The sequence below is a fragment of the Mustela nivalis genome, assembly GCF_964662115.1.
Source record: "Mustela nivalis genome assembly, chromosome: 11".
Lineage (NCBI taxonomy): Eukaryota > Metazoa > Chordata > Mammalia > Carnivora > Mustelidae > Mustela > Mustela nivalis.
Window position 1 is genome coordinate 19,331,486 of NC_139030.1, and position 25,367 is coordinate 19,356,852.

General features: G+C 46.5%; 1 protein-coding gene across 5 annotated transcripts in view; it reads left to right on the forward strand.

Annotated features, from left to right (window-relative positions):
• The window catches only part of MGAT5 (alpha-1,6-mannosylglycoprotein 6-beta-N-acetylglucosaminyltransferase), a 337,363-nt gene that overhangs the window by 109,622 nt on the left and 202,374 nt on the right, over nucleotides 1–25,367 (forward strand). For all 5 annotated transcript variants that reach the window (XM_082689322.1, XM_082689323.1, XM_082689324.1 and 2 more), the window contains one exon: nucleotides 11,756–12,139. In XM_082689322.1, the coding sequence (XP_082545448.1) occupies nucleotides 11,899–12,139 (241 nt within the window). In that variant the 5' untranslated portion in view covers nucleotides 11,756–11,898. The remainder of the gene's footprint in view (nucleotides 1–11,755; nucleotides 12,140–25,367) is intronic.

The following is a 25,367-nucleotide window of genomic DNA, read 5'->3' on the forward strand; positions in this document are numbered from 1 at the left end:
TCAAAATGAGTGAACTTCAGAAACTTCACAAAAATGACATGTGATTTTATTTTAATGTTCCATCTTGGTCATATATATGTGTAAGAACATATATGTGTAAGAGATGACTAAAAAGTTCTAAGACGTGTGTGTGTGAGGGGTGGGGAGGGAGGGAGAGAGGGATCGTGAGGGAGAGAGAGAATGTTAAAGATAATTTGTCACAAAAGGTTGATCAAAGTCAGTCTACAACAGTAAGTGGATTGTGTATACTTTAAGTCATCCTTCAAATATAGTTTCTTTCAGCAAAGCTTTGCAAGTCTTTCCATGATAGAAAGTCAGCATGTGCCCGCAGAAAACATCCGACCTCATCGGAGGCATTTCCAGAAACTCAGTATTGGTCGAGATCATCTTAGGCCAAATGAAGGCACCTTAGGAAACTGGTTACCTCATGTGGAGTCTATTCACTTGGAAGTCAGCTGGGAAATAGTAGTGACTGGTAAATGGATATTCTCAAATGAGCACCTAAGCAATTCTAACACAACATGAGCACAACCCCAGTGATATCTAACTCTAAGCGGAGCAAACTCTGTGTGGAGAAGCTGCCTGAGGTGACTTGCTATATAGAGTTATTTGCTGTATCAGAGTTAAAAGTTGAAAGACTTGTTTCCATATGGTGTCTTTGGTTTTAGCATAATGGATCAATACCCCACCATTAGAAAGACTGATTGTCTTCTGTGTGCTCGTAGTTCACAATGAGAAAACGATGCCGTCTGCATAGATGTGTCACCGTAGCTAGATGGATCGCACATAATAGGAGTGTTTGTAAGACACTGGTCTTAGTGGCCCTCATCTCATTTATTCAGACATCTTATCAAATCACTGAGTTCTGTGTACATTATAAAAAAGGGAATTTGTGCCATATTCTCTGTCATCTCCATTGAAATTAGCGTTTGGCCCCCATTCTTACTATCCCAGATGAAATAAAGGGCAGTGCATGCTAGACTTCAGTGTGCAAACAAATACCTGGAAATCTTGTTATAAACACCAGCTCTGATTCGTTTGGTCTGGAGTTGGACCTCAGATTTGGCATTTCTAACTACAGACATCTCAGTGCTACTGGTCCACAGACGAGATTTTGAGTAGCAAGGTTAATAGAGGTGCTGATTAGTAGAAGCATTGGTAGACAGCCTCAAGTAATTTCTCCTCTTTGGAGCCAGAGGCCAAGGAGAAGTTAATAAAAGCCCTAACAGTCCAGTATTATTCTCAGTAAGTTCTTCCATGGGCTGCTGGTAATCTAACAGGGCTCTATAGTGAGCTAGCTCTTCCTGAAAGGCTGCCTTGTTGGGCAGGGTTCCTTGTTGATTGGCTTGGGAAGACGAGCTTGCAATTCTTTAAGGAGAAAACCAGTGTGCCCTGCAGAGCATTGTATGGTAAACCAGTCGGTCAGCATTTGTAGAGAGCAGAGAGTTTATATTTTGAAATACTGGGAGAGATCACATTTGGGGTCTCACTGGATAGGAACCATAGATTTAATCAAAGGAACATCTTTCCAAGGATATAAAATTTCTCATGTCTGGCTGGGTATTAATATCACCAAGGCAGCTTAAAAATAATACCCCTGCTTAGGCCACATCTCAGATGGAGGCGAGACCTGAGCATCTGTATATTTTAAAAAGGAACCCAGGTGATTACTAAGTCATCAGGATTGAGTCCCTGGTTTAGGCAGTCTTTAACTTGGAGGACAGGAAACTCTCCCGAGAGGCTTCATTTTAGCTTGAGTTAATTCATCATTTGTGTCATCAGAAGGCTTGTGATCAGGTTGCAGTCGGATTGACCCAAGGATCTACTTGATGTATTTAGGAGAGTTGATCTTAGTCTGATAATTGGGGGATAAGTCAGCTTATTGACCAGCATCAGATGGTTGAGCTTTTCCCTAAGAAAATCTAGTCCTGGAGCATTTCTGACCTGAATCTGCCAAAGCGTGGGGCTCTGTGCTCCATGTGGATTTACTGTGGCCCCCTTTTAGAAGCAATGGGAAATTCATTTTAAGGTTTAAATTGGATAAGACTGAAGACTGGCCACTTGAGACTGTGTGTGGGCCCAAGTGTATGTGTTGGCACCTTCTTACTCATCAGCTAGGTTTAAAAAAAAAAAAAAATTTAAGCTGGTGGTCTTCATCAAGTCAAGTGCTCAGAGGGCCATCCCATTTCTGCCGACTGTGCAACTGGAACACTCGTGGGGCAGGCTAGCACCCAGCCTGTGTCCCTTCCGCTGGAGAACAAGGGTCCTGGAGTAGGGTGATTGGTTTCTTGGCTTCAGGGAGCATTTACTAAATAATGAGCTTTTTTCTTGAGGGCATTTCCCCACTTTTTTGAAAGTGATTTTGATGGTTATTTTTGACTTTTTTTTTTTTTAATTACTGATTCCATTTTGGGTATTTCAAGATACAGGAAGTTTCCAGAAGTCTGATTCTCAGAGAAAAAAGTTTATTGTGTACTTACCATAAAATTCTTTTTGTAGCTTTATTGTCCTTTGGCTTTGAGTGAAAGTGAATCTTTTGAGCATTTTCTTTTAACATTGAGGAGCCCTACCTAACAAATTTACACACTGTGATCTTTCCACAGACCGTTCCTTTTTTTCTTCTTACTCATTATCGACCTGTCATAATGTGTGTTCCTGGTTTCTTCGGCTGGAAGCCAGATGACAATCCTGCTGTTTTTAAAGACTGATGTAGCATCGTCCAGTTTTTGTCTTCTCAAAGACTTCTTCCCTGTGCCTGCTGATTTATAGATAAGGGTCTTTGTGGAGCAGGGCCCCAGTGCCGTATACTAATTGGTAAATGGGGGGCACTGCCAGCCTAGGAATGAACTTCTCAATTGGTGCCGGTATAGTGTTGGCACTGAAGGATGTGAAAGAAAATGAGACTCCTCTGTCAGTCAGGTTGGGACAACATCAGGAATCAGCCGCCCTCTCTTCTTCCTGCGTTCTTCAGCCTTAGCACAGGGTCTGTGCCTCCTCATCGTCAGGGCTAGTGATTGATTCCTGAATCTACTTTGGTTTGCTTCTCCTTGCTATGCAACCTCTTCCCCTCAGTTGACCTTCTCGGAGTGTCTCCCTTCTGAGTAGATAAGGTCCTGCTAATTGGTTAAGGTGGTGATTCTAAACCATGGTGCTTCTTACTCTAGGGAACATTCAGTAATGTCAAGAGACATTTTTGATTGTCACAGTTGGGAGCGGAGGGTTCTAATGGCATCTAGTGGCGGAAGTTCAGAGAACATTCTAGAATGTGCAGGACAGTGGCCCATAACAAAAAGAATTATCTGGCCCCAAATGTCAGTTACGCCAGGGATTGAGAAATCCCTGGATTAAAGGAGCTTATTTTATTATTCATGGAGTTATGCCTTTTGCTTTGGTTTAATAGATGTTTTCAGAATTCTTGGACTTGCTGTGGTTTCATTTTTTTGTGGGTGGAAAATTCAACTGTGAATAACCTATGGGCCTGATGAATGAAACTCACAGAATATGTGAAGATCTCCTCTGTTGCAGCAGCCACATATTTCTTCTTATTCCCTTGTCCCCCTTGTACTTGATCCACCTGCCAGTATCCTGCACACCCTAAAGGCTCAGTGAGAGTAAGATCCTAAGTGTTCATTTCCAGCTGTTTCCCTTCCCCATGGCGCCCCCTGGTGGATATGGCTATATGTGGAGTGGCCAGAAGTACAGTTGGGGGGGGGGGTTAGCTAGAATAGGGTTGACAGCAAGGAGGGCCTGTTCTAGACACAAAGTCATTAGCTTTATTACATATTTGAAAACTTATTTTGCTGTTGATGCCAGATATGGAGCCCTGAACTACACTCTGTGGGCGGTGTAGCTGCAGGCAAAAACCCACTTCAGATGGGTGGGGTTGGAGGTTTTCCTTTCCCTGCCCACACTAAGAATGCAGGTGGAGCATAATAAGGTGAAAATTCTGGGCACAGGACAGTCTTGCTCTGATTGCTTCAAATGTAAAAGGGACTGGCCATTCAAAACCCAGACTTTAAAAACAAACAACACAACACAGCACAACAACCCAGACATTAAAAAACCTCCAAGTATCTTAAAGGCGTGTTGTTTTAGTGGATATTTTTCAGCTAGTTACTCAAAATAAGACTTGTTTAACCAGGTCTAAAGGGAGCAGGCTGTTTTCACCGAGAATGTGTTTTTCCTGTTTATAAAGAAAAGTACTAAAATTCATCAGAGGATCAGGTCTCGAAAGTAGGGAAGAAGGACTTCTGTTTGTACCTGTTTGAACCGGCGCCTTTGGTTGGTTCCTGAGCTCCTTTGCTCCCTAGGATGAGAGGTGAGCTCAGCGGTTATCACAACTGTCAAGATTATGATAACCGACTTCATATTTGGGGCTGCTGCTGAGTGGATTCTACCACTGGTCTCAAGACAGTGGTACTGGGCCTATGTTTCTGGGCCCACCAGGGGAGTGAACAACCTCAGAGCAACTTCCCAGGACTTTGGACTCACTTTGGAGGAAAACTCTGCTTTGCTTTTTCTTCCGTCCTCCTCCGCTTCTCCCTTTAATAATGTGAGAACTCCCTATTTAGAGCAAGAATGTCTCCCCAGACCATCTCTCTTCCTTAACTCCAGTAATGCCATCGATGTATATTTTTCTTCCCATCTTTCATTCTCCTAACCCTGGAGGGGTTAGACTTACAGTCTAAACTTAAAAACAGTTTACCAAACTCTCCATGTTGGCCTTAATGCAAATTGAGAAGTAGTAGGCAATTGGTTTAGAGTTAAATTGTTAACAGCATCTTAAGACACTTGTTACTGGTTATAGTAAGTCAGACAAGAAGCCTCTGAAACTTAGAATTTATGACTGACCCTCATCTAGCATTTAATTAGGCTATCAGTTCTCTGTCATATAATTTTATATGAGTAGATACGTGACCCTGAATTTTATAGAATAAGCAAATGAGCCTGCTGCCAAGCATTAACTTCCTGACCATATAGCATAGAAATTCAAAGTTCAAACTCCATGCATACGGAAGTAGCTAGGGAAGTTTTGTACTGAATCTCTACAGTGTAAAAATTTTTCTGACAGATTTTTTTTTTTTTTAAAGAACCTATTTTAAGCGAAGAAAAACAAAATTCAAATGAAAGCATCTGGGGACCCTCAGCTAGAAACCTCTCTGGGAACCCCAGAGTCCTTTGAGACACGGTTTGAAAACCAGGGACGCGGGTCTTTTAGCTCCCACCCTTCCAGCTCTTACAGTGTTTTGTGCTGCTACAAGCTCCCCCATATCTGACGTGCGAGCACTGAAACACACTTGTCTGGGGTCACACAGTGCCAATGGGCAGAGCAAACTGCAGGTCCGAGATCTCCCAGCCTGGGAGCAAGTGTTCGTTCGTTTTTCCTCACTCACTACCCCTCTGGTGTCTTCCTCAGATCCTCTTGGATGACCGGTGATGACACCAGCAGCCTCTCCCAAGGGTCCAGACCCCTCACCTCCACTGCTTGTTGGCCTTCCCATCTCTCGTCTTAGATACCTTTTCGTTCCTACAACCACTTCCCCTACTGGGATTTTGGTCAGGAGTTTGTTTTTGTTTTCTTTTCCTTCTCACACCTCACTGCCACCGTATCCTCTGTAGTTGAACCCTATCTCCTCAAGGGCACAGTGATTTTCCACTGCTGTGTGACAAGATCTTTGGGCAAAAACTCGCGGCAGGTAAGAGACAAATATAGAGTCGGAGTGCCAGGCTTTTCTGTGGTTCACACCAGGAGGAGGTCTTGGGGATCACTGCTCACTTGTGTTTCTTCATCTCGTTTCCGCCATCCTGCCCTTCCATCTAGCAGACACTTATTGACCATCCCCTGCATGCAGGGCAGGGTCATGCCTGGCATTTCCTGTCTTTTGGGAGCTTATGCCCCTAGAGAAGAGATGAAAGGAAGGATTATCCTAAAGAGCAGGAGGAAAGAAGCCCTTCAAAATGAAACAAGATGGAATCAGGAGGGAGACAAACTATAAGAGATTCTTACTAATCTCACAAAACAAACTGAGGGTTGCTGGGGGAAGCAGGGGTAGGGATAGGGTGGTCGGGTTATGGACATTGGGGAGGGTATCTGCTCTGGTGAATGCTGTGAAGTGTATAAGACTGATGATTCACAGACCTGTACCCCTGGGGCAAATAATACATTATATGTTAATAAAAATAGTTAAAAAAAAAAAAGTGAAGCACAGTCTGCTGTGAGTTTTCCATGGGAGGCTGTATGCAGAAGGTGGGGGTCAGTTGTGAGGTATGGGTGGGATTTTCCAAGGCAACATGGAGGAGCACAGCTGACTTAGGGTTTCTTGAATGTTACTGTACAAGATGAGGTGAAAGGTTGGCCTATAGCCACTGGTTCTAGATAGACAGAACACACTTCAAGGCGTGCGTAGCTAGGACAGAGAAGGTGTGGGAATGACTCTTCGAGCACAGCTGTCCCACGTGAATGTTGGACCGGCAAGCTGTGAGGGGATTGGCTGTGGGGCTCTGGGAGAAGCTGACTTCTCTGGTTGGGACTGGCATTGCTCCTGAAAGGACAGCCATTTCCAGCTTCACTCATCATCTGAGGAGAATGCTCCTGAAGTAAGAAATGGGCCCTGCAAGGTTGTTGGGTAGGCTGCTGCAGGAACTGCTTGCTTCCTCTGTGTCCCCTGGGGCAGAGCTGTTGTTCTGTATGTTCTCAGGTGGTTTGAGAAGTTGGCCTCTGGCACGCAAAGCTGCCTTGAAGGGCCTCTGAGGTGGATGGGGATCTTATAAGAGTAGCCATGTCTGGTGGCTGGTGGCAGATTTCTCAGTGTAATTTCCTTTGGTTAGTAGGCCTGTGGTCAGTCTTTAGTCATGACACAGCCTGGCCTTGCCTGGCTGTGGGGAAGAGGAGATGGGGTGGGGTGTTGGCGGGGGCTTGCAGGGGCCCCTGGGGCTCCTCTGGCTGTCTCCACATACAGCTCCTCTTCCTACCTTGAGCTCTGGAGGTGGGCTTGCTCTCTTTTTTCTTTTTTCAGTAACAGTTTTATTGAGATACAATTCATGTATCTTCTAATTCTCTCACATAAAGTGGATAATTCAGTGTTTTCAGTATATCCACAGAATTGTGCATCCATCACAACTAATTTGGGGATGTTTTCATTATCCACTGAAATAACCCCCGTGTGCTGGGTTGTCACCTCCTAATTCCCCTGTTTTCACAAGCCCAGCACAACTATTGCACTTTTTGTGTCTATAGATTTGCTTCCTCTAAACATTGCATTAAAATAGAATGATACAATATGTAGTTTTCTATGTCTGCCTTTTTTCACCTCACATAGTGTTTTCGGGGAACAGCTGTGCTAGAGCTCATATCAGAACCTAACTTATTCCCATTGATTGAGTAGTATGCCATTGTATGTGTTTTTTTCGTCCAACTCTCAGCTGATGGACGTTTGAGTTGTTTCGGGTTTTTGCCTATTATGAGCAAGATTGCTATGAACATTCGTGTACAAGTTTTTGCGTGGGCATAGGCTTTCATTTCTCTGGGGAGAATTTCAAGTGTGGAGTTGCCTGGGTCACATGGTAACTCTGTGGTTAACCATTTGAAGAACCGCCAGACTATTTTCCACACCAGCTACATCATGGTACATTCCCACCCGCAGTATGCAAAGGTTCCAACTTCTAGACGTCCTCACCAGCACTGGTTCTGAGCTCTCATTGTTGAGTATGGCAGTCCAGGTGGGTATGAACTGGTATCTCATTGTGGTTTTAATTTACATTTTCCTAAAGGCTAATGATGTGTACGTCTTTTTATACGCTTTTACTTTTTAAATTAAGAGAACTGACACATTTCGTTCAGTGCCAGACATCTTCGATCCGTTTTGGAAAGGGGGATGCCAGATTTTCCCGTGCTGATGAGTGAATGGGGAGGAAGGAGGTGAATGCTGCGCTTTTAGGAAGTACAGGGATATAGGAGGTGTGGATCAGGGTGGTTAGTGGCAGCGGTGGGCCTAGAAGTTGAGCTCATTGCTGACAGACTTGGTACAGACTTCTTTCTGGAGGACAGACGGGGTCGTGGCCTCAGGCTGGCACTGCTGTGATGGGCAGCAAGGCCTTCTGAGATAGACTGTGTTTTTGTGCCTATCGGCTCTGTTTTGCAAGCAGTTCCAGTTAAGTCTGGAGGCAGATTCTTAGCCAGATCTACTGCTTTTTGATCACTCTTTTTCTGTATCCTCTTGATGAATGTTGGGACTGTCACCGATGAAGCAAGCACCTTCCGGTGAGGTTTGCTATCCTGTTGCCCTGCACCCCCTGCTATTACTGTGGGAGTTAGGGGTGTGTCCTGGGTAATGGTTTTGAAAAGTCCTTTAAAATTCTCTATCAGTAGGAATAGTAGAGATGAGTTCTAATTCAGTTCTGTGTATATGCTGTGAGTATGCTGAGACAGCTGCTGCTGTGCCACACCATAGAGTCCATGGGAGAAAAGAACATTCTGGAAGTTCCCTGTTTACTTAAAATCTGGGCCCTCGGTAATCAGAACTGTTTTCTGAACTTGAAATGAGAGGGCTTTTCATTCCAAATTTGTGTCTCTCTGAACTGGTAGAATTTAACCTTGCTTGGGTTTCTCAACCATCTTCTTTGCTGCTCAGATGGGCCATCTGTGAGTGGTTCTGACTGTCCTCAGGGCCAAGGCAGAGAAGCACACCACAATCTGCTGAGGCCCTCCTTCCATTCTTTTTTTTTTTTTTTTTTAAAGATTTTATTTATTTTACTTGACAGACAGATTACAAGTAGGCAGAGAGGCAGGCAGAGAGAGAGAGAGAGAGAGAGGAGGAAGCAGGCTCCCCGCTGAGCAGAGAGCCCGATGCGGGACTTGATCCCAGGACCCCGAGATCATGACCTGAGCCGAAGGCAGCAGCTTAACCCACTGAGCCACCCAGGCGCCCCGCTCCTTCCATTCTTATACCTGGCCCTGCCCTTGCTTCAACTTTGCAGCCTTGGGCAGCTTCTTCAGGGGGCTAATTGATGAAGTGGAGTGGAGTTTCCTGCCTGAAAGTTAACAGGTAATTCCTGTATGCATTTGGGGTTCTCCCTTAAAGTAGTAAAAGAAAATTGCCTGCTGACTGTCATTTTTAGTGTAGCATCGAGTTTACTTGACCTGGGAAAATCCCTTCAGCCTTGGGGTACAGTTGACTCAGTGTTTGAGTTCTCAAACAGGAAGGGCAACCATTTCCTAAGGACCCGGCGTAGCTCCCAGTTAGAGAGGTGGCTTTAAAACATCAGCCCCACAAGGCTGGGATCTCTGTCTTGCTGTTCGTTGAGTCTCCAGGGCCCCATGGCAGCAGGGGCTCAGTATAGGCTATAGAATGAATGGAGGAAAAAAGGAGGGCTGGGTGCTGCTCACAGAGCCCTGGTTAGGAAGGGCTGAAGAAAGTGCTCTAGTGCCTGGAGGACAAGCATGCTTGGTCAACACATGGTTTATTGTGCCCCCAGGACCGGCGTCTTTCTCTCAGAATGCATGTGGTGATGGGGGGCAGGGGTTGGGGGTTCCCTTATAGGATGTCATGAGATCCCACACAGCAACTGGCGAACAACCTATGTAGACAGACACGTGTTTGAAACTGTAGACCAGTGAGGGGCACCCAAGCTGGAGAAGCAGGGAAAGCTATCTGGAGCCGGTGTGAGTGGAGCTGGGGCCTGGCAAGCTGGCCGGGTTTGGATGATCGGTGCGAGTCTATGGCCATACCACCCTGAACGTGCCCGATCTCGTCTGGATGATCGGTGCGATCTGTGGAGGGCCAGCCCATGAGGGAAAACAGCGTGAGTGAATACGGGGAGACCATGAGGAAGGGTGTGCAGGGTTATGGTGCGAGCTGACCGGCAGGTGTGGAGGGTGCGGCCAGGCCCGAGGAATTTCAGTGACATGGTATCACAAGAGGGAGTCTGAGCCATGCTATACAGACGGCACGGTGGTACTCCTTAGTGACGACATCCGTCTGCCTGGATCAGCAGCTCTCAGACTGGAGTAGACATCGGAATCACCTGGAAGGCTCGTTGGAGCACAGATGGCTGCCTGCTCCCCACGCCCCAGAGTTGCTGATTTAATTCGGTCTGGGTTGGGGCCTGAGAATTGGCATTTCTTCATGGTGCTCTTGCTGCTGTGGACTTAGGGACCATGCTCTGAAAAGCCACTGGCCTAGAATTCAGGGGTCAGTAATCTTTTTCTCTTTAAGGCCAAGAGTAAGTATATTAGGCCATTGAGCTACGTAGGATTTCTGTCACATTTTCTTCATTCTTGTTTTTTATAACCCTTAAAGCACAAACACACGCACGTTGGCCATCGATACATAGGCTGGTGGGGAAAGGTGAGTGGCATAGGGAAAGCAGGGTATGGTGTCCAGGGTGGACAAGTTCATCTCTCTGGGCCTTTGTTTCCCACCTGTGAAGCAGAATGATAGTAGTAGTTCTTCCCATCAAGGACACTAAGAATTCGGTGAGCTAAGGCACAAAAAGCCTGCCTAGAATTTATTTGTCACTTACTGTTCATAGCATTACTACCAACTACTAATGGCCGTTCATAGGTGAGGAAAACAGTGAGAGAGGAAGACCAACACAGATCCACCGCATGACAGATTCTGAAAGAGAATTGCACCAAGATCTCGCCATCGTTCCTTCTTAGGCTGCTCCCAAAGAAAAATACTTAGAACAAAAACAGGTGCGCCCTTGAGTAAATCCTGGGTTAGTCCTGTGTGGAGATCATTGCTCAGCTTTTCCTTTGGCACACTGAGGAAATGGTGCCATTTGGGACCTGGCTTGTTCTTGGACCCAGGGCTCTCATTCAGGGGTGGAGAGTGTGGTTTACTTGTAACCCATTTGCAACCTCCGCCTCGGCCTCAGGTGTTGGGAAGACTTGCTTTAAAACCTTGGCCTAAATAGGGCACCAAATAGGATCTGGCTGATGAGTATTGAAACTGTACCTTTGTGCCTTTTAACCTCATATTTTGCCCCATGGCATGAGTGAAAGTGAGAACTACAAGAAAGGTGGCTATCATGTACTCCACACTTCCTGTGTTGCAGTGTGCAGATGAGTGGTGAGCTGCCTCTTTCACTCGTGGTAGCTTGAACAGGAAGACCGCTGGGTACTCCTGGCACAGCCTCTCAGCACTGGTACTGAGGGGGAGGCTGCCTGGTGGCCCCGAGAGCTTCAGCTTCTCTCTCTCCAGACACTGCTAATGCGTGTTGGCCATGCTTACATAACTTGGGAGCTTGCTGCCCTTTCCTGGTCTAATGACCCCTGAGGAGGCGCCCATTCTGTTGCTCACCTCCCCAGCTGCATGCTCTAATCCTTGCCAGAGCACAGGCTAATGACTTTGTAAGCTCAAGTTACAGATGCACAGAAGTGCCCGGTGGTGCTTTGACTCCACCCTCCGCTTGAATTTTTGCTGACATTCAGTGAAATATCCTTCCATCTCCTCCCCACCTTGCAAAACAAGCTTCCTGTTTTGAACTTGGTCCAGACTGGAACAGCCCTGCTACACCTGTTAACATAGTCAGACACACATTTCCTCCTCTGTATTTGTGCAGCTTTTTTGTCGCCTAGCCAGATTTCCCCTCTCAGCTTACAGATCTGGAATCATAACATAAGATATTGAACCAGCAAATTAAGAAAAAAGGAAGTGCGCGTTTTGGAGCTAGTTGAGTGAAAACATGGCTCCTGGTTGGTTTCCCTCTGTTTTGCCACTACCACTCTACTAACTTTCCCCCTTCTTCACAGCGGAATGGAAACGAGGAAAGGAAATCGGCTGACGCAGGAGCCAGAGTGACACCGGCAAGCCCACCCATCCAGTCTGCACCATGAACTTGTGTCTTCCTCCTACGTTGTAAGAGCCAAAAGGCAGGTGAACTTGCTGGAGAGCAATGGCTCTCTTTACTCCGTGGAAGCTGTCCTCTCAGAAGCTGGGCTTTTTCCTTGTGACTTTTGGCTTTATCTGGGGTATGATGCTCCTGCATTTTACCATCCAGCAACGAACTCAGCCTGAGAGCAGCTCCATGCTACGCGAGCAGATCCTAGACCTCAGCAAGAGGTACATCAAGGCGCTGGCAGAGGAAAACCGGAATGTGGTGGATGGGCCATATGCTGGCGTCATGACAGCTTACGGTAAGCGCCGGGCTACTGGGGCTGCTTGATAGAGCGTGGCTCTGCCTGAGAAGGACCCCAGAGCCTCGCCACCTTGGTTTTGTCATGGATTGAGTGCATCTCTTGCCACTGCCTTTGCAGCAGTGAATTGCACACAGAGAGACACTTTGAGAAAGTTAAAGCCATGTACTTGGGGAGCCTCTGAGTTCTTGTGCCCATAGACTAACACCCAGACCCAGGAGCAGTGGGGGCGGAATGGTTATCAGCGCTCCACGTTGGATTTGCAGCCAGCCCTTCTTCCCTCAACACATTTCTGGATCGCATGATCTCATCTGGGAGTATGATCAGGGAGCGGAGAAAAATATTCTCCTTCTTTTCCCTAAACAAAACTTAATTAAGATGGGGTGGGGGTGAGGTAAGAAGGTGGGGAGGAATGTGTGGGGGAATGAGGACTGTGTTGGGGGTGGGCAGGGTGAGGTAGGAGGGTGGGGAGAAACTCCAAGCCAAGTGTGTGCCTCCCTCTGGCCACAGCATAGGACACTAGCGATTGCGTGCTGCTGGCTAATTGCTTTCATGTCTAGCTTCTTGAGAGTCAACTGTTCTTGTTTCTTGCCCTTGTCTTTAATGGCCTGACTTTGAAAGAAGTCTTACTGTATGTGTTGCTTTTTTCTAGAACTCTTTTAGAAATGAGGCTGAGTGGGAAAAAGAATACACAAAATATTACTTATTTTTCTTTTGGCAAAAGTTATGCTTAATATAGAAAAAGTTGGAAGCTATAGATGTGCAAAAAAAAAAAAAACCCACCAAGAATAAAGAAAATCCCATATAAATCTACTGCTCTAGGAAATAACCATAATTAACATCTCAGTGTATACTTTCTGATATTTTATATATACACACAAAAATATACATATACATGAATAATACTTTAAAAAGCATAGATGCACAAATACAGAACAGAAATTGTAAATGAAATTTGGATCATACCATGATGTGGGGAGCTGACCTTCCAGCTCTCCTTGATGACTGAGGATGGGAGTAGACTTAATCCATAGGTGATGGTCTGTCCTGTTACTCATTGACAAGTCCAGTCACTGAACGGAGAACTTAGTGGCCTTAGGGATTGGCACCCTGAGTGTAATATGAATGAGATGCAAGAACGGGGTGGCCGGGGTGGAAAACATTAGTGTTCTACCTTATGACCTATCAGTCACAGACTCTGAAGTATATGGAGTTCATATGGTGTTTTCCTAAAAATATACAGCAGCAGTTGGAAACTTGAGTTCAAATGCAGGAAATCATACTTAATTTTACATAATCTTTTTTTTTTTCTTTTTGAAAGGATCCAGGACATTCGGTTACTTTTAAATTTCATATATATTTTTTTGGTAAGGAGAAAATGGTTGTTTTTTTGTTTGTTTTTTGTTTTTTGTTTTTGGTGGGAGGAGGTGAGGTCAGGGGAGGAGCAGAGGAGAGGGAGAGAGTCTTACTTAAGCAGGCCCCAGGCCCAGAGAGAAACCCAGTAGGGGGCTTGACCTCATGACCTGAGATAATGATTTGAGTTGAAACCAGGAGTTGGACATTTAACCGACTGAGCCACCCAGGCACCCTGAAAATGGTTGCTTTTATTTTTTTATTTTTTATAATTTTTTTATTATGTTAGTCACCATACAATACATCATTAGTTTTTTATGTAGTGTTCCATGATTCATTGTTTATGTATAACACCCAGTGCTCCATTCAAAAAGTGCCCTCCTTAATACCCATCCCCAGGCTGTCCCATCCCCCCAACCCCCTCCCCTCTAAAACCCTCAGTTTGATTCCCAGAGTCCATAGTCTCTCATGGTTCATCTCCCCCTCTGATTTCCCCCACTTCATTTTTCCCTTCCTTCTCCTTATGTCCTCCATGCTATTCCTTATGATCCACAATTAAGTGAAACCATATGGTAATTGTCTTCTGTGTTTGACCTATTTCACTCAGTTTTATCTCCTCCAGTTCCATCCACGCTGATACAAAAGTTGGGTATTCATTCTTTCTGATGGCTGTGTAACATTCGATTGTACATATGGACTGCATCTTCTTTATCCATTCATCTGTTGAAGGAAATCTAGGCTCTTCCCATAGTTTGGTGATTATGGACATTGCTGCTGTGAACGTTGGGGTACAAATGGCCCTTATTTTCACTACATCTATATCTTTTAGGTAAATACCCAGTAGTGCAATTGCTGGGTCATAGAGTAGCTCTATTTTTAACTTTCTGAGGAATCTCCATGCTGCTTTCCCAAGTGACTATTTCAACTTGCATTCCCATCAACACTGTAGGAGGGTTCACCTTTGTCCACAGCCTCTCTAACGTTTGTTGTTTCTTGCCATACCAATTTTTGCTATTCTAAATGGTGTGGTTTTGATTTGAATTTCCCCGATGGCTAATGATGTTGCGTATTTTCTCATCACCCTGAGATTGTGATCTGAGCTGAAACCAGGAGTCAGACATTTAACTGAGTTGAGCCACTCAGGCACCCTGAAAATGGTTGCTTTTAACATACAATGTGGAAATTCTTTTTCAGTGCCTACTGTTGGAATGATCACACTTGTTTGCTTTTAATCTGTTCAGTTTGGCAGTGTCTATAAGCATTGGTTCTCAACATGTCTAAATAAATACCACCCCCCTTTTTTTGATCTGATGGATTAAAAAACGAGACTCCATTTTGAGGACCCATATTGAAAAACAAGTAGGTAGTTTTTCAGAGGGTGCATAAACAATGAATTCTGTTACGCTGAAAAGAAATAAATTAAAAAAAAAGAATGAAAAAATGAAAAAAATAAGTTAAATTTAAAATTTTAAAAAAGAAAGAAAGAAAGTTACTCATTGACTTCATTCTTCCATAATATTTCCAAACACCGTAGGTCAGAAAGAATACATCAGACTGTTACTATGTGCAAGTAAACAGAACCAGTAAAGTCAACTCCATTTTTTAGTTTCTGGTTCAGTACCTTCCGTGTTAAATATTTTGGGGAAGAGGAGAGTCGTCTGTTAGTAATTTCTTCCTCCTGTTGATCTCAATCTGCCAAACTGGGACAGAAGAAACACCCCAAATGGTAAATTTGTGAACTTTAAGTTTTCATAGTTGTTGTGAGTGTCCCCATTTCTTTTTCCTGCTGAACATCTCCTAGGCTAGGCTTCCTCTGTGTTCTCAGGAGCAGTGATGGGGTCTTGGCTTACAACCTCACAGACACCATGTGTTGTAAAAAGTTACCAGAACTCCAGAGCAGTCTGTTAGAATTTTGGCCACCTTATCTTACCTAAGAGTCTGGAGCTCGGAGGAACTATAAAACTTCTTCCTTTCACAGGTGAACCTTAGCAGAGTCATTCTTTTGTTTCTCAAAAAATAGCAAACAACCCAACAGGCCCCGTCAGCAGAGGTAGCATACGCTGCTGTTTCTCTCTTGCATCTCATTGACTCCGCGTTCAGTCAGAGTGCTCCTTGGGGCTGAGTCTGTGGAATTTAACTGGACTGTGCATACGTGCTTGAGGCACTGGGACCATCACGTGGCGAAATCCTACTAAGACAGGGTTTGTCATGTCAACACTCTTGGCATTTGGGGCTGGGTGATTCTTAGTAGTGGGGACTGCTCGTGTGCTGTAGGATACTGACCAGCACCTCTGGCGTCTGTTCCCACTAAGGCCAATAGCACCCCCCTAGTTGTGACCATCAAAAATGTGTCCAGACATTAGGGGGCGGGTTGCAAAATTGCCTCCCTCCCCACCTTGGAGGATCACCATGCTGAGAATGAAACAGAAAACACTTAAGAGCATCTTCTTAAAGAGTTCCCAAACAGATAGCTAGTTTTTATTATTTAAGATTTGTCAGCCTGGCCTTCTCCATTTCTCCATTCTGGGCACCAATGACTGGTATTGAGGAAGACGGTGCGGTGCGGTCCAGGGCCAGTCCTGGGAAGCTGGAGAGCCTTTCAGATGGTGTGTGCTTCCCCTGCGGTCCATCCGTACTCGTGGTGGGCACGTCCAGAGCCAGGCAGCTCCGGTGGTTGATGTCAGGAGGTGCAAAGACCGCAGGATGTTCAGTGGTTTAGCTGGGCTGAGACAGCAGGGATGAGGATGCTGGGACAGTGGTTTGCAGTCTCCTTTTCTGCCACAATTGCAGCCCAGGAACAGAGCACTGCCTAGATGCCTATGCTGAGACAGTGAGGAGCTGATCCTGTATGGCTGGGATCTTTGCCTGCTCTGAGTCAATCCCATTATTAGACCAAAACAGGAGAGAGAGAGAGAGAGAGAGAAAACACCTTCGTTTCCCCATCCCTGTATTGGCGTAATCAGAGGCTCTTGGGATGTGTAAATGTATCGTCAGTAGCTGAGGCAGGTATTTGAAGAATCCCGGTAGCTGCCTTCAGATTATTACTGATTTTTTAGAATCCCTGGCTTGAGGTCCTAGAGCAGAGGAGTTCAGGAAACTGTGTGACCTGTGGGTCAAATATGGACCTCTCTCATTTTGAGTAATTAAACGTTGATTGAAACCGAACCACTCCCAGTTGTTGATAACAACTGCAAAAACAGAGAAGCAGGGTAAAAATCAGGATTTTAGAGGACATCTAAAACTCGCTGACTCCATCTTTCAGTAGTCCCCATAATTCAGTCTAAAATACTCATCGATCAGGTCCTGTCTCTCCTTGACTCAGCAGTTTCGCAGGACTCCCATGGTCTAAGGCCTGGACAGCAAGCTCACCTTGGCCTGAGCCTCCTTTTTTTAGAGGAGGTGTCCCTAGTTTGCTCTCTGTGGCTGTTTTTGCATGCAGTGGCAAGAGCTGAGTAGTTGCCACAGGCTCTTGTCAATCTCTGCTCTATCCATGGAGCCCTCTTTCTATAGGATTTTGCTTGGTGTTCTAAGACTCATCTCTACACTTGAGTCCACTTTAAGACATCTTCACATAAGGTGTGCATCCAAATGTTGTGTTTCTCTGTCCTCTGGAAATGCCTTTTTTTTTTTTTTGAGATTTTATTTACTTGTCAGCACAAGCAGGGGGAGCAGCAGGCAGAGGGAGAGGGGGAAGCAGGCTCCCCACTGAGCAGGGAGCCCCACTGTGGGGCTCCATCCCAGTACCCTGGGATCATGACCTGAGCTGAAGGCAGCCACTTAACGACTGAACCACCCACGCCCCTGGAAATGCTCCTTCTGCGTGGCAGGTCAGAGGCTAGTGGTTAGGAGCACGGGCTTTGGAGGCAGGCGGTGTGGTCGTGTTGCATTCTGGCTGCGGAGCCCGGGCCCTCAGAGTGCAACACGACTACGTGATTGCGCATGTAAGCGAGGTGCTTGTGTCCAGTGTTGCTTGTCTGACGAGTCCTTGGCCTGTCCTAGAGCTTGCACGCTGTCCTCTCCTCCCCCATCCTTGTTCTGCCGATTTGAAAAGAGACTTCTGAACTTCTTTTGGAATTGGGGAATTCAGAAGGAGTGCCTGGAAGATGTCCCAGGCGGCCTGTGTGGAACAGTCGGAGCATTCATCTGTGGGGTGTGGACGGCGTTTCTGCGCGCTCCTCTGCCACGACGAAGAGGGGGTGAGGGGAGAGGGGGTGAGGGGGAGAGGGGCGTGTGGAGCCAGGGCCTCCTGCCGCAAGGCCTCCACCGCATCTTCCCGGCCCGCGTGGCAGGGCCATGCCGGTCAGTGACTGCACGGGAACTGTGTCATGAATGCTGTCACTCATCCTCGTCAATGCCCTTCTTGTTTCTGAGGTGAATTGATCTCTGTCTCTGTGGCCTGACCCAAATTCTGATGCCTGGTGATTGCCTCTTATCTACGACACTGGCCCTGTCTGCTTGTGCCGCCCAGGGCCATGAGAGACAGCCTCCCTTAGTGGCGCATCCACATCTTAGTTGCTGCAACCTTTCTTGCCTCTTTGGTGCCCTTTGCTGTTCTGGATGCAGGGACTGTGGCTCAGGCTGAAGCAGTGTAGGCCTTCAGCAGGTCTGCCACCCTCCCCTGCCCGTTTCCCGTTTCCCTGCTGTGGCTTTTCCCTCTTGGCCTCCTACTCTGCCTTACCTCCAGTGTCCGTCCTGACTGCCTGGACTTCTTGAGCCTCAGTTGTCCCGTTGACTGGCTGTTACCCCTCAAGCCTGGCACTCTGGGATATGTCTGTGTGCTCTGCAGCTATATGACAGTGCAGTCCTTGTGTATACAGCTAGAAAAAGACGGAGGGGGGGGGGTCCCTGCTCTTGTGAACGCTATGTTCATTTTGGAGGGAGAAATAATAGAGACAATATCAGATAGTAATTCCAGGAAGAAAAATGAGACAGGGATGTGTGATTCTTTAAAAAATGCACGAGGCGCTACTTGGAACGAGAAGGTCAAAGAAAGCCTCTTAGGTGTCTCTTAGCCCTACTGACGTTGGGGAGCTGTGGGTGGGGTGGGAGGAGGGCCCTTGAGGCCCAGCAGGCCAGGCAGAAGGCAGGGTGTGTGCCCCAGGCCTGCAAGTGCACTCTTGGGGCAGAACTGAGGTTGCTGGGGCTGAACAACGGGAGCCAGGAGCGGTGTGGAAGGGGCCCTTTTGGGCTCTGGATCTCAGTGTGATGGAAGGGGGAGAGGAGTGCAGGGGGGTGGGCGTTCTTGTGAGGGAGCCTGGCCTGCCCTGGGGCCTGGGGACCTTGGCCCCTCCCTGTTTTCTCCTCACCCCCCACCCCTTAACTCCTGGGTTGGGGAAGAGAGGTAAAGAGGAAGAAGCTCCTCCTGTTTCCTTAAAGAGGTGAGGTTTGCGAAACGTGGGCCCTGGAGAAGAGGGTAGGATTTTTGGTTGCTGGTCAAAGGGCAATGCATTGGGCTTCAGGTGGCCCTTGTTGGCCTGGGGATGCCCACTTCTAAGACAGTGACATCATTTAGGGTTCTGCTCATAGGCCAAAAGGAGGCCCCCACTGTGATGCTGGCATGGTGGCCTCTTGGTAGCTCCTGCTCAGTGTTGCAGACCTACATAAAGTCTGGAGAGTTAGATGAGCTTTTATGCATGTTTGGTCCCACCCCTGCTATGAAAGAGAAGATGAAAAATACTTAGGTTGAATTTCACCAGAGATTTAAAAAAAAAGCCTATGAATGGCTTTTTAAAAATTGTATTTATTTTTCTTTCTTTCTTTCTTTCTTTTTTTTTTTTTGGCTCTGTTCCTTTAAATATGATCAAGGCACTGTTTTCTTGGAGGGCTGGGGCGCTGTGGAGAACCACCATTGCCAAAGCAGCAATTCTCCACCCTCAAGGGAAACACACTGCTTTGGAGTGACACTGGGAGGAAGAGAGGAGCTGGGCTGGTCAGTGTGTCGGAGGAGCGCCATGGTTGCTCTACGGGACGTGGCTGTTGTGATTAAAGGAAGGGCTTTCTGCTTTAGAAAGTTGGCAACCTAAAACAGGCCTCTCTGGGCTTGGAGCTCTTGGAGGGCTGTGTGGTGGCAGTCCCCCCACCTGGCACCCCGGCAGAGCAAGGCTGAGTTTCCAAGCACGCCCAGCAGGGCCGCGTGTCTGAGGAGGGCCTCGGGGGTGCTGTAAACAGGAGAACAGTCAGACTGTGTCTCTGGCAGGGATTGGAGCCTGTTCTTCTGCTCTCTTTGTCCACAAGACCTGTCCTTTCCTGCCTCATTGATGCTTCAAGTCCTAGCTTGAGGAGAGAACAGGCATGAGGGGATGTGTGTGTGACTCTTGGGCTCATAGTGCCCGGGCCCCTGAAGTGGGGTTGCTCCCTTCACCCAGGGGCCTGTCAGAACCGGCTGGGCAGACGTCATGCCACTGTGGCCACCCGCAGGAGCTGTGGACCCTTCCCAGACCTGTCTGGGTACCAAGCTATCTTTTGGGACTGCTGGCGGGGTGGTGGCTGAGCATTCGCCTGTCCCCGAGTCCCTGCCTCTGCCCTTCCTCCCACCTGCGTGCCTCCTCTCCCCATAGCTTGCTCCTCCTCTCCTTCCGTTCTCTCTTTCATGATTTCCTTCTCAGTCTTACAACCCCTAGACCACCTATTTTTCTAACACCTAAACCACCTCTCATTACATAGTTACTGGTCTGTTGCTCATCTCTCTCCTTCATGTAGTGGGTGAGCCCCCATCTCTCTCCTTCATGTAGCAGGTGAGCCCCCAAAGAGCAGGGATTTTTGCCCCTCTTGTTCCCCCTGTGCTGCGGGGCTCAATGCGTGCCTGGCCCTTAGTAGGAGCCAGGAGTGATCGGCAGCAGCTCCTTCACCCTCTTATCTGTGTGGGACCGTTCCAGCTGGGGCTAATTGGAAAGTCAAGTTTTTAGGGAGATTGGAAATGAGACGAGATTCCCCCTGCATTCCATGTCTGGGGGTGGCTCCGAGTGGCTCTTGTGCTCCTGATTCTGACATAGGAACCAGTGTTTATTCTGGAACATCGTTAGAGAGTGTTCATATGTGGCTGTAGGGTTCCTTACTGGGTGTGTGACCTTGGGCAGGTGACTGATGTTTTAAAAGCCCGCTTCCTCTTTTGTAAAACTGAGGATATAAGAGTATCATTCACCTCCGAGGCTGCTTGTAAGGCTCACCTGTTACAAAGCTTACTTAGGCACTTAGATGAGTGAAAAGCATTCATTGTTGGGAGTTCTCACTAACCGGGGCCGACATGTACCGACGGCTGTTAGCACCGCACCAGAACTGTTCGTGTGAAGTGGACGCTTGTTTATACGTTTGAACATAAGGCTTCAAGAACGTGTTTATGTAGCTGTTCTCCATGTTTACAAGGGATAAGACATGAGAGGAAGTAAGGTTCCTCATGTTTACAGGGGATAAGACAGGAGAGGAAATAAGCTCTCCTCCAGAGGGAGGGAGACAAGGACAGGCGAGGCTTGTCCACCAGAGTCACCAGGCCTGCCGTGACAGCACCAGCGCTGGGCCACACCGGCCAGGGCTGAGGACAGGGTTGAGGCTCCAGACAGAATCTGGCTTTTCCCTGGGCCCCTCTAAAAGTGTGCGGGCTCTACAGAGTGACTTTGGCATTTTAGAAACAGGAGATGTGACTGTCACTGCCCCATTCAAAAGAGAAGGCTTCCCCCTGTGGGCTGGGAGCTGGGCCGGATTTGGTGAGCCCCCGCCATCTCTGAAGGAGGGCACTGTCTCTGGTACGGTGGTGAGCGGGAAGGAGGAGTGTGTGGTGGCTGCCTTTCCTGATGGTGAGGGAGGTGTGCACCCCGGGGAGTCTGGTCAGGACCCTGAGTGACAGTGGGCTTGACCACTCAGAGCCCAAATCCATTTCTGTTCTATAAAAAGGATTAAAATGCTGGACTCCAATTCCATGCATCCGGCTGGGTATCAGGAAAATTGAGAAAACAGCCCAAGAGCTCTGTTCTGGATATTTACAGATTCCAGGATGCACTTGAGATCATCAATAGGCCAAGATATGATTTTTTTTCCCCTCACATTCTGCTGCCTAGAAAATGCCTAGAAATACTAGAGACACCCCCCGAGCACCTCAGGAATCGAATCACATTTGCTTCTGCAACACATTGGAGTCAAAGCTGAAGTCTGCCCTTGCAGCCGAACCCAGGAGAGAACAATAGTCAGTAATATTGCGCATCTGAGCTGCCCTTTCTCTTTGAGGTGGTGGTTCAATGACCATTGTGACATGGTGTGGCTGCCCATGACAGCTGCGGGGCGAGAGCATGGTCACAGGTTTAGGTGGCTTTAAGAATTCACATGCGCAAGGCAGTGAGGGTCAATCACTGAGCTGTTTTGGGGGGCAGGGGGTGCCTTCTTACCTGACATCAGGTACGTGGGGCCAGTATCTTGGGGAGGGTAGAATTCACTGCACTGGATATATTTCAAATAGCATTAAACCTCTGTGATTGTCAGAGTACCGTAAATACAGAAAGTGGAGAGCATGTAGGCCGTAAGGCAGTGAAAAACCCTGGACACTCTCGGTCCTTGACCTGGGTGGGCTTGGTTTAACATGAAAAGAAAGAAGTTCATTTTCAACGGAAGCAGCTGTGTGAGTCACCATTTCCAGACTATTTAACGCAAGATAGAAGATGCTGTCAGTGAAACACACAAGGGCGAGGATGATGCCACGCCCATTTCTGTACTCGAAGAAATAAAGAATAAAAAGTAAAACACTCCCTGACCCCGAATCCAGATAAAATTTGATTTCCTTCCAGTCCTTTTTTAAAATGCAGATCCATGTACATACGTCATTTTTTAAAAATTGGAATATTTCACATACAGCTTTTTAAACTCTCTTTGTTGTATTTCCTCATGCCATTAGATATTTTTAATGGCCATACACTTTTTTTTTTTTAACCATCCGTTCAATAAATATTCAGTGGGCTCCTGACGTTAACAGCCGGTGGTGATAAACAGAGATGACAAGACGCCTGCTCTGCCCTCCCTGAGTTCCAATCCAGTGATTTATTCTGTCTTATGAATGGATAGGCATATGTAATTTAATCTTTTTGTTGGGCATTTGGGTAGTGTCCAGTTCTTATCTATAATAAATAACATCATGGTGTCCTTGTACATAATAAATGGACTGGATTTTGCTTATTACTCTAACTGTATTGTCTTTCTGTGTAGAGGTCACTGTGAAATTAAAAACATATAACTGATGAAACTTGACATTCTGGCAGTCAGTGGAAGGGAGAGGTTGGGGCTAATTCTTTTTTCATTAGCACCTTCCTTTCTCATTAGTGCCCTGTCTTTGCTAGTTTCTCCAAAGCAGCAAGTGAAGCTGCCCCTTGTTGAAGCTCTGCCCTGCCGGGCAGCCATGGTGGAGAGGGACTTGGATTAGGAGCAAGCCCAGATGCAAATAATATTTTCCAGTTCAGATAGAAGTCCTTGCTCATTGCACGGTTGGTTCTGTGCCAGCAGGTCATGCTGGCTACACCTTAATCCCATTGTGGCTGTGCCCAGCGTCCTTGACTCGTGGACTCCACAGATTCTGATGGAGGGCCTGGAGGACAGAGCCTGTGGAGGTTGGCCTGGAGGACAGAAGGCTAGATAACTGCTGCTTTGGAAGCATGTCCCCAGGGACAGGGTGGGCTACCAGAGGCCCCAAGCACCTTCCTGGATCATTCCTCAAATACTGATTGCCTGAATAATCTGGGCGGTTGGGGTTTACTGCCCTGTCTAGACCTATAAACTGATAGACTTTCCTACCAACAGGAACCCCTTTGTCTTGAAATCCCATCTCTTTGGGCTCCACCTTTGGAGGCACGTTTAACCGGCAGTGAAATCACCTTGGCTGTCCTGCTCAAGAATGTGGCAGCTTTCTCCAGCTCCTGCTCACCCCCTGGAGTCATGCTTTCTGGAAATGAAAACTTAAAGAAGCTGTCAGGGCACCTGTTCTGAGATTTTTGTCGATCTCGCCCTTGATCAAAGCACTTCTAGTACGATAGAAAGCAAAGCTAACTTCCCCCAGAAGGACATTTTAAATGTTTTCAATTGCTTTGATCTCATCTTTGTCATGTACAGTAAGTTTTAGGAATATAGAATTCCGGTAGTAATGTTGGGATTAAATTTTTATGGCTAAGGCTTTGAAGCACAAACAAAATTTTAAAAGCCTGTTAGTAATTGAAAGTTGTAATCCTGCTGAGGACACATTTTACTGCTATAATAACTGTAAAACACAATGATAAATATAAAAATGTTACACTAGAATTTGAAGGAATATTTTTGCCCTAATTTCTTTATTAAGCTCTGTAGAACTTATCCTTAGGTGTACAATCTTATTGGATAAGTGGATTATCATTAAGACTAAAACATAAAAATGTTCTGGTATTTAAAATTGCAGTAAAACAGATTTTGCAGGTTTAACTGTAAAATGCAAAGGTGAGAAATAATTTCATCCCCTGGAAAGGTATGATTTCCTTAGCCTTATTGATGGGAAGTCTCTTCTAGTCCATTTGTTTGTTGATTAATTCATTCATATGTTCACTTGTGTAACACACACATAACTGAGCACTGTAGTGTGCCAGTTGGTAAAGACACAGAGATGGAATTGGCAACATATTTGCCCTTGTGTATTTTGTTGACACTATCTTTTATCTTGTGTCGAACTGTCTTGAAATAGGGACTCTAAACAGCTTCTTGTTGAAAATAAACTTCTTTTCTTTCACACTGGAAGAGAAAACATGCCTATCCAGGTAAAGTGCCTAGGGAGCTCAGGGTTTTGGATTGCTTTATATTCCATTTTCATTTTGAGGAAGAAAGTATGGAAATGCAAACTCTGTAGTATTTTTAGTATGGGAGTTGCTCAGCGAACAGTGGCATCAGTGAGCCTTGAGGATGGTTGTGATATGATTTAACAAAAGCATGTGGCAGAAGCCCAGAGGTTAATCCCCAGTAAATGTGCTCAGAAGCAGCAGGTCAGAGACACCTGCTGGCTGGCAGGTCCACAACACTCCTTCAGAGGCAATAGGTAAGTGCCATTGGATCTGGAACCAGACTGTCTGAGCTGGAACCCTTGATCTGCAGTCATCTGGGGCAAATGACTTCATCTGTCTGTGCTGCGGTTTATCCTCTGTAAAATGGAGATGGTAACAGCAATACACTCCTCATTGTCTTGGTAGGACTCTGTGAAGCAATGGCGAGAAGTGCTGGGGACAGCAGCTGACACAGCTCAGTCAGTGGCGCTTTGGGGGTGGGGCAGTAGTGGTGTTGGTGGCACGTCCTGTAGTTGTGATAGTGAAGCGTTAGTGTCTTTCTCATGGTCATGACTTCTCCTCGTTGCACCATGTCACACCATGTCACACAGTCACAGAGGTCACCCTCTAGTAGGTGAGTTCAACAGGAGAGGGTAGGTCACCCTTATTGGGGACTGTATTTTAGGAATCGAGGAAGACTGGCTTCTTGTTTTTTGACATTTTTTTAGTATAGTTGACATGCAAGGTTACATTAGTTTTAGGTGTGTGACTTAGTGATTGGACAAGTTTGTACGCTATGCTGTATCTATCACTGGTGTGATTACCATGTGTCCCATTACATCACTATGACAATGTCATTGACTGTGTTCCTTATGCTGCGCCATTTATTCCCGTGACTTACTCATTCCATAACCGGAAGCTGCTCTGTCCCACTCCCTTTCACCCATTTTGCTCATCCCCTACACCCTCCTCTATTGCAGGTGTTAGTTCTCTGTATGTATAGATCTGATTCTGTTTTAGTTGTTGTTGTTGTTGTTGTTTTTAAATAAGGTATTTGTCTTTCCCAGTCTGACTCACTTCACTTAGCATGATACTTCCCAGGACTAACCATGTGGTCCCAA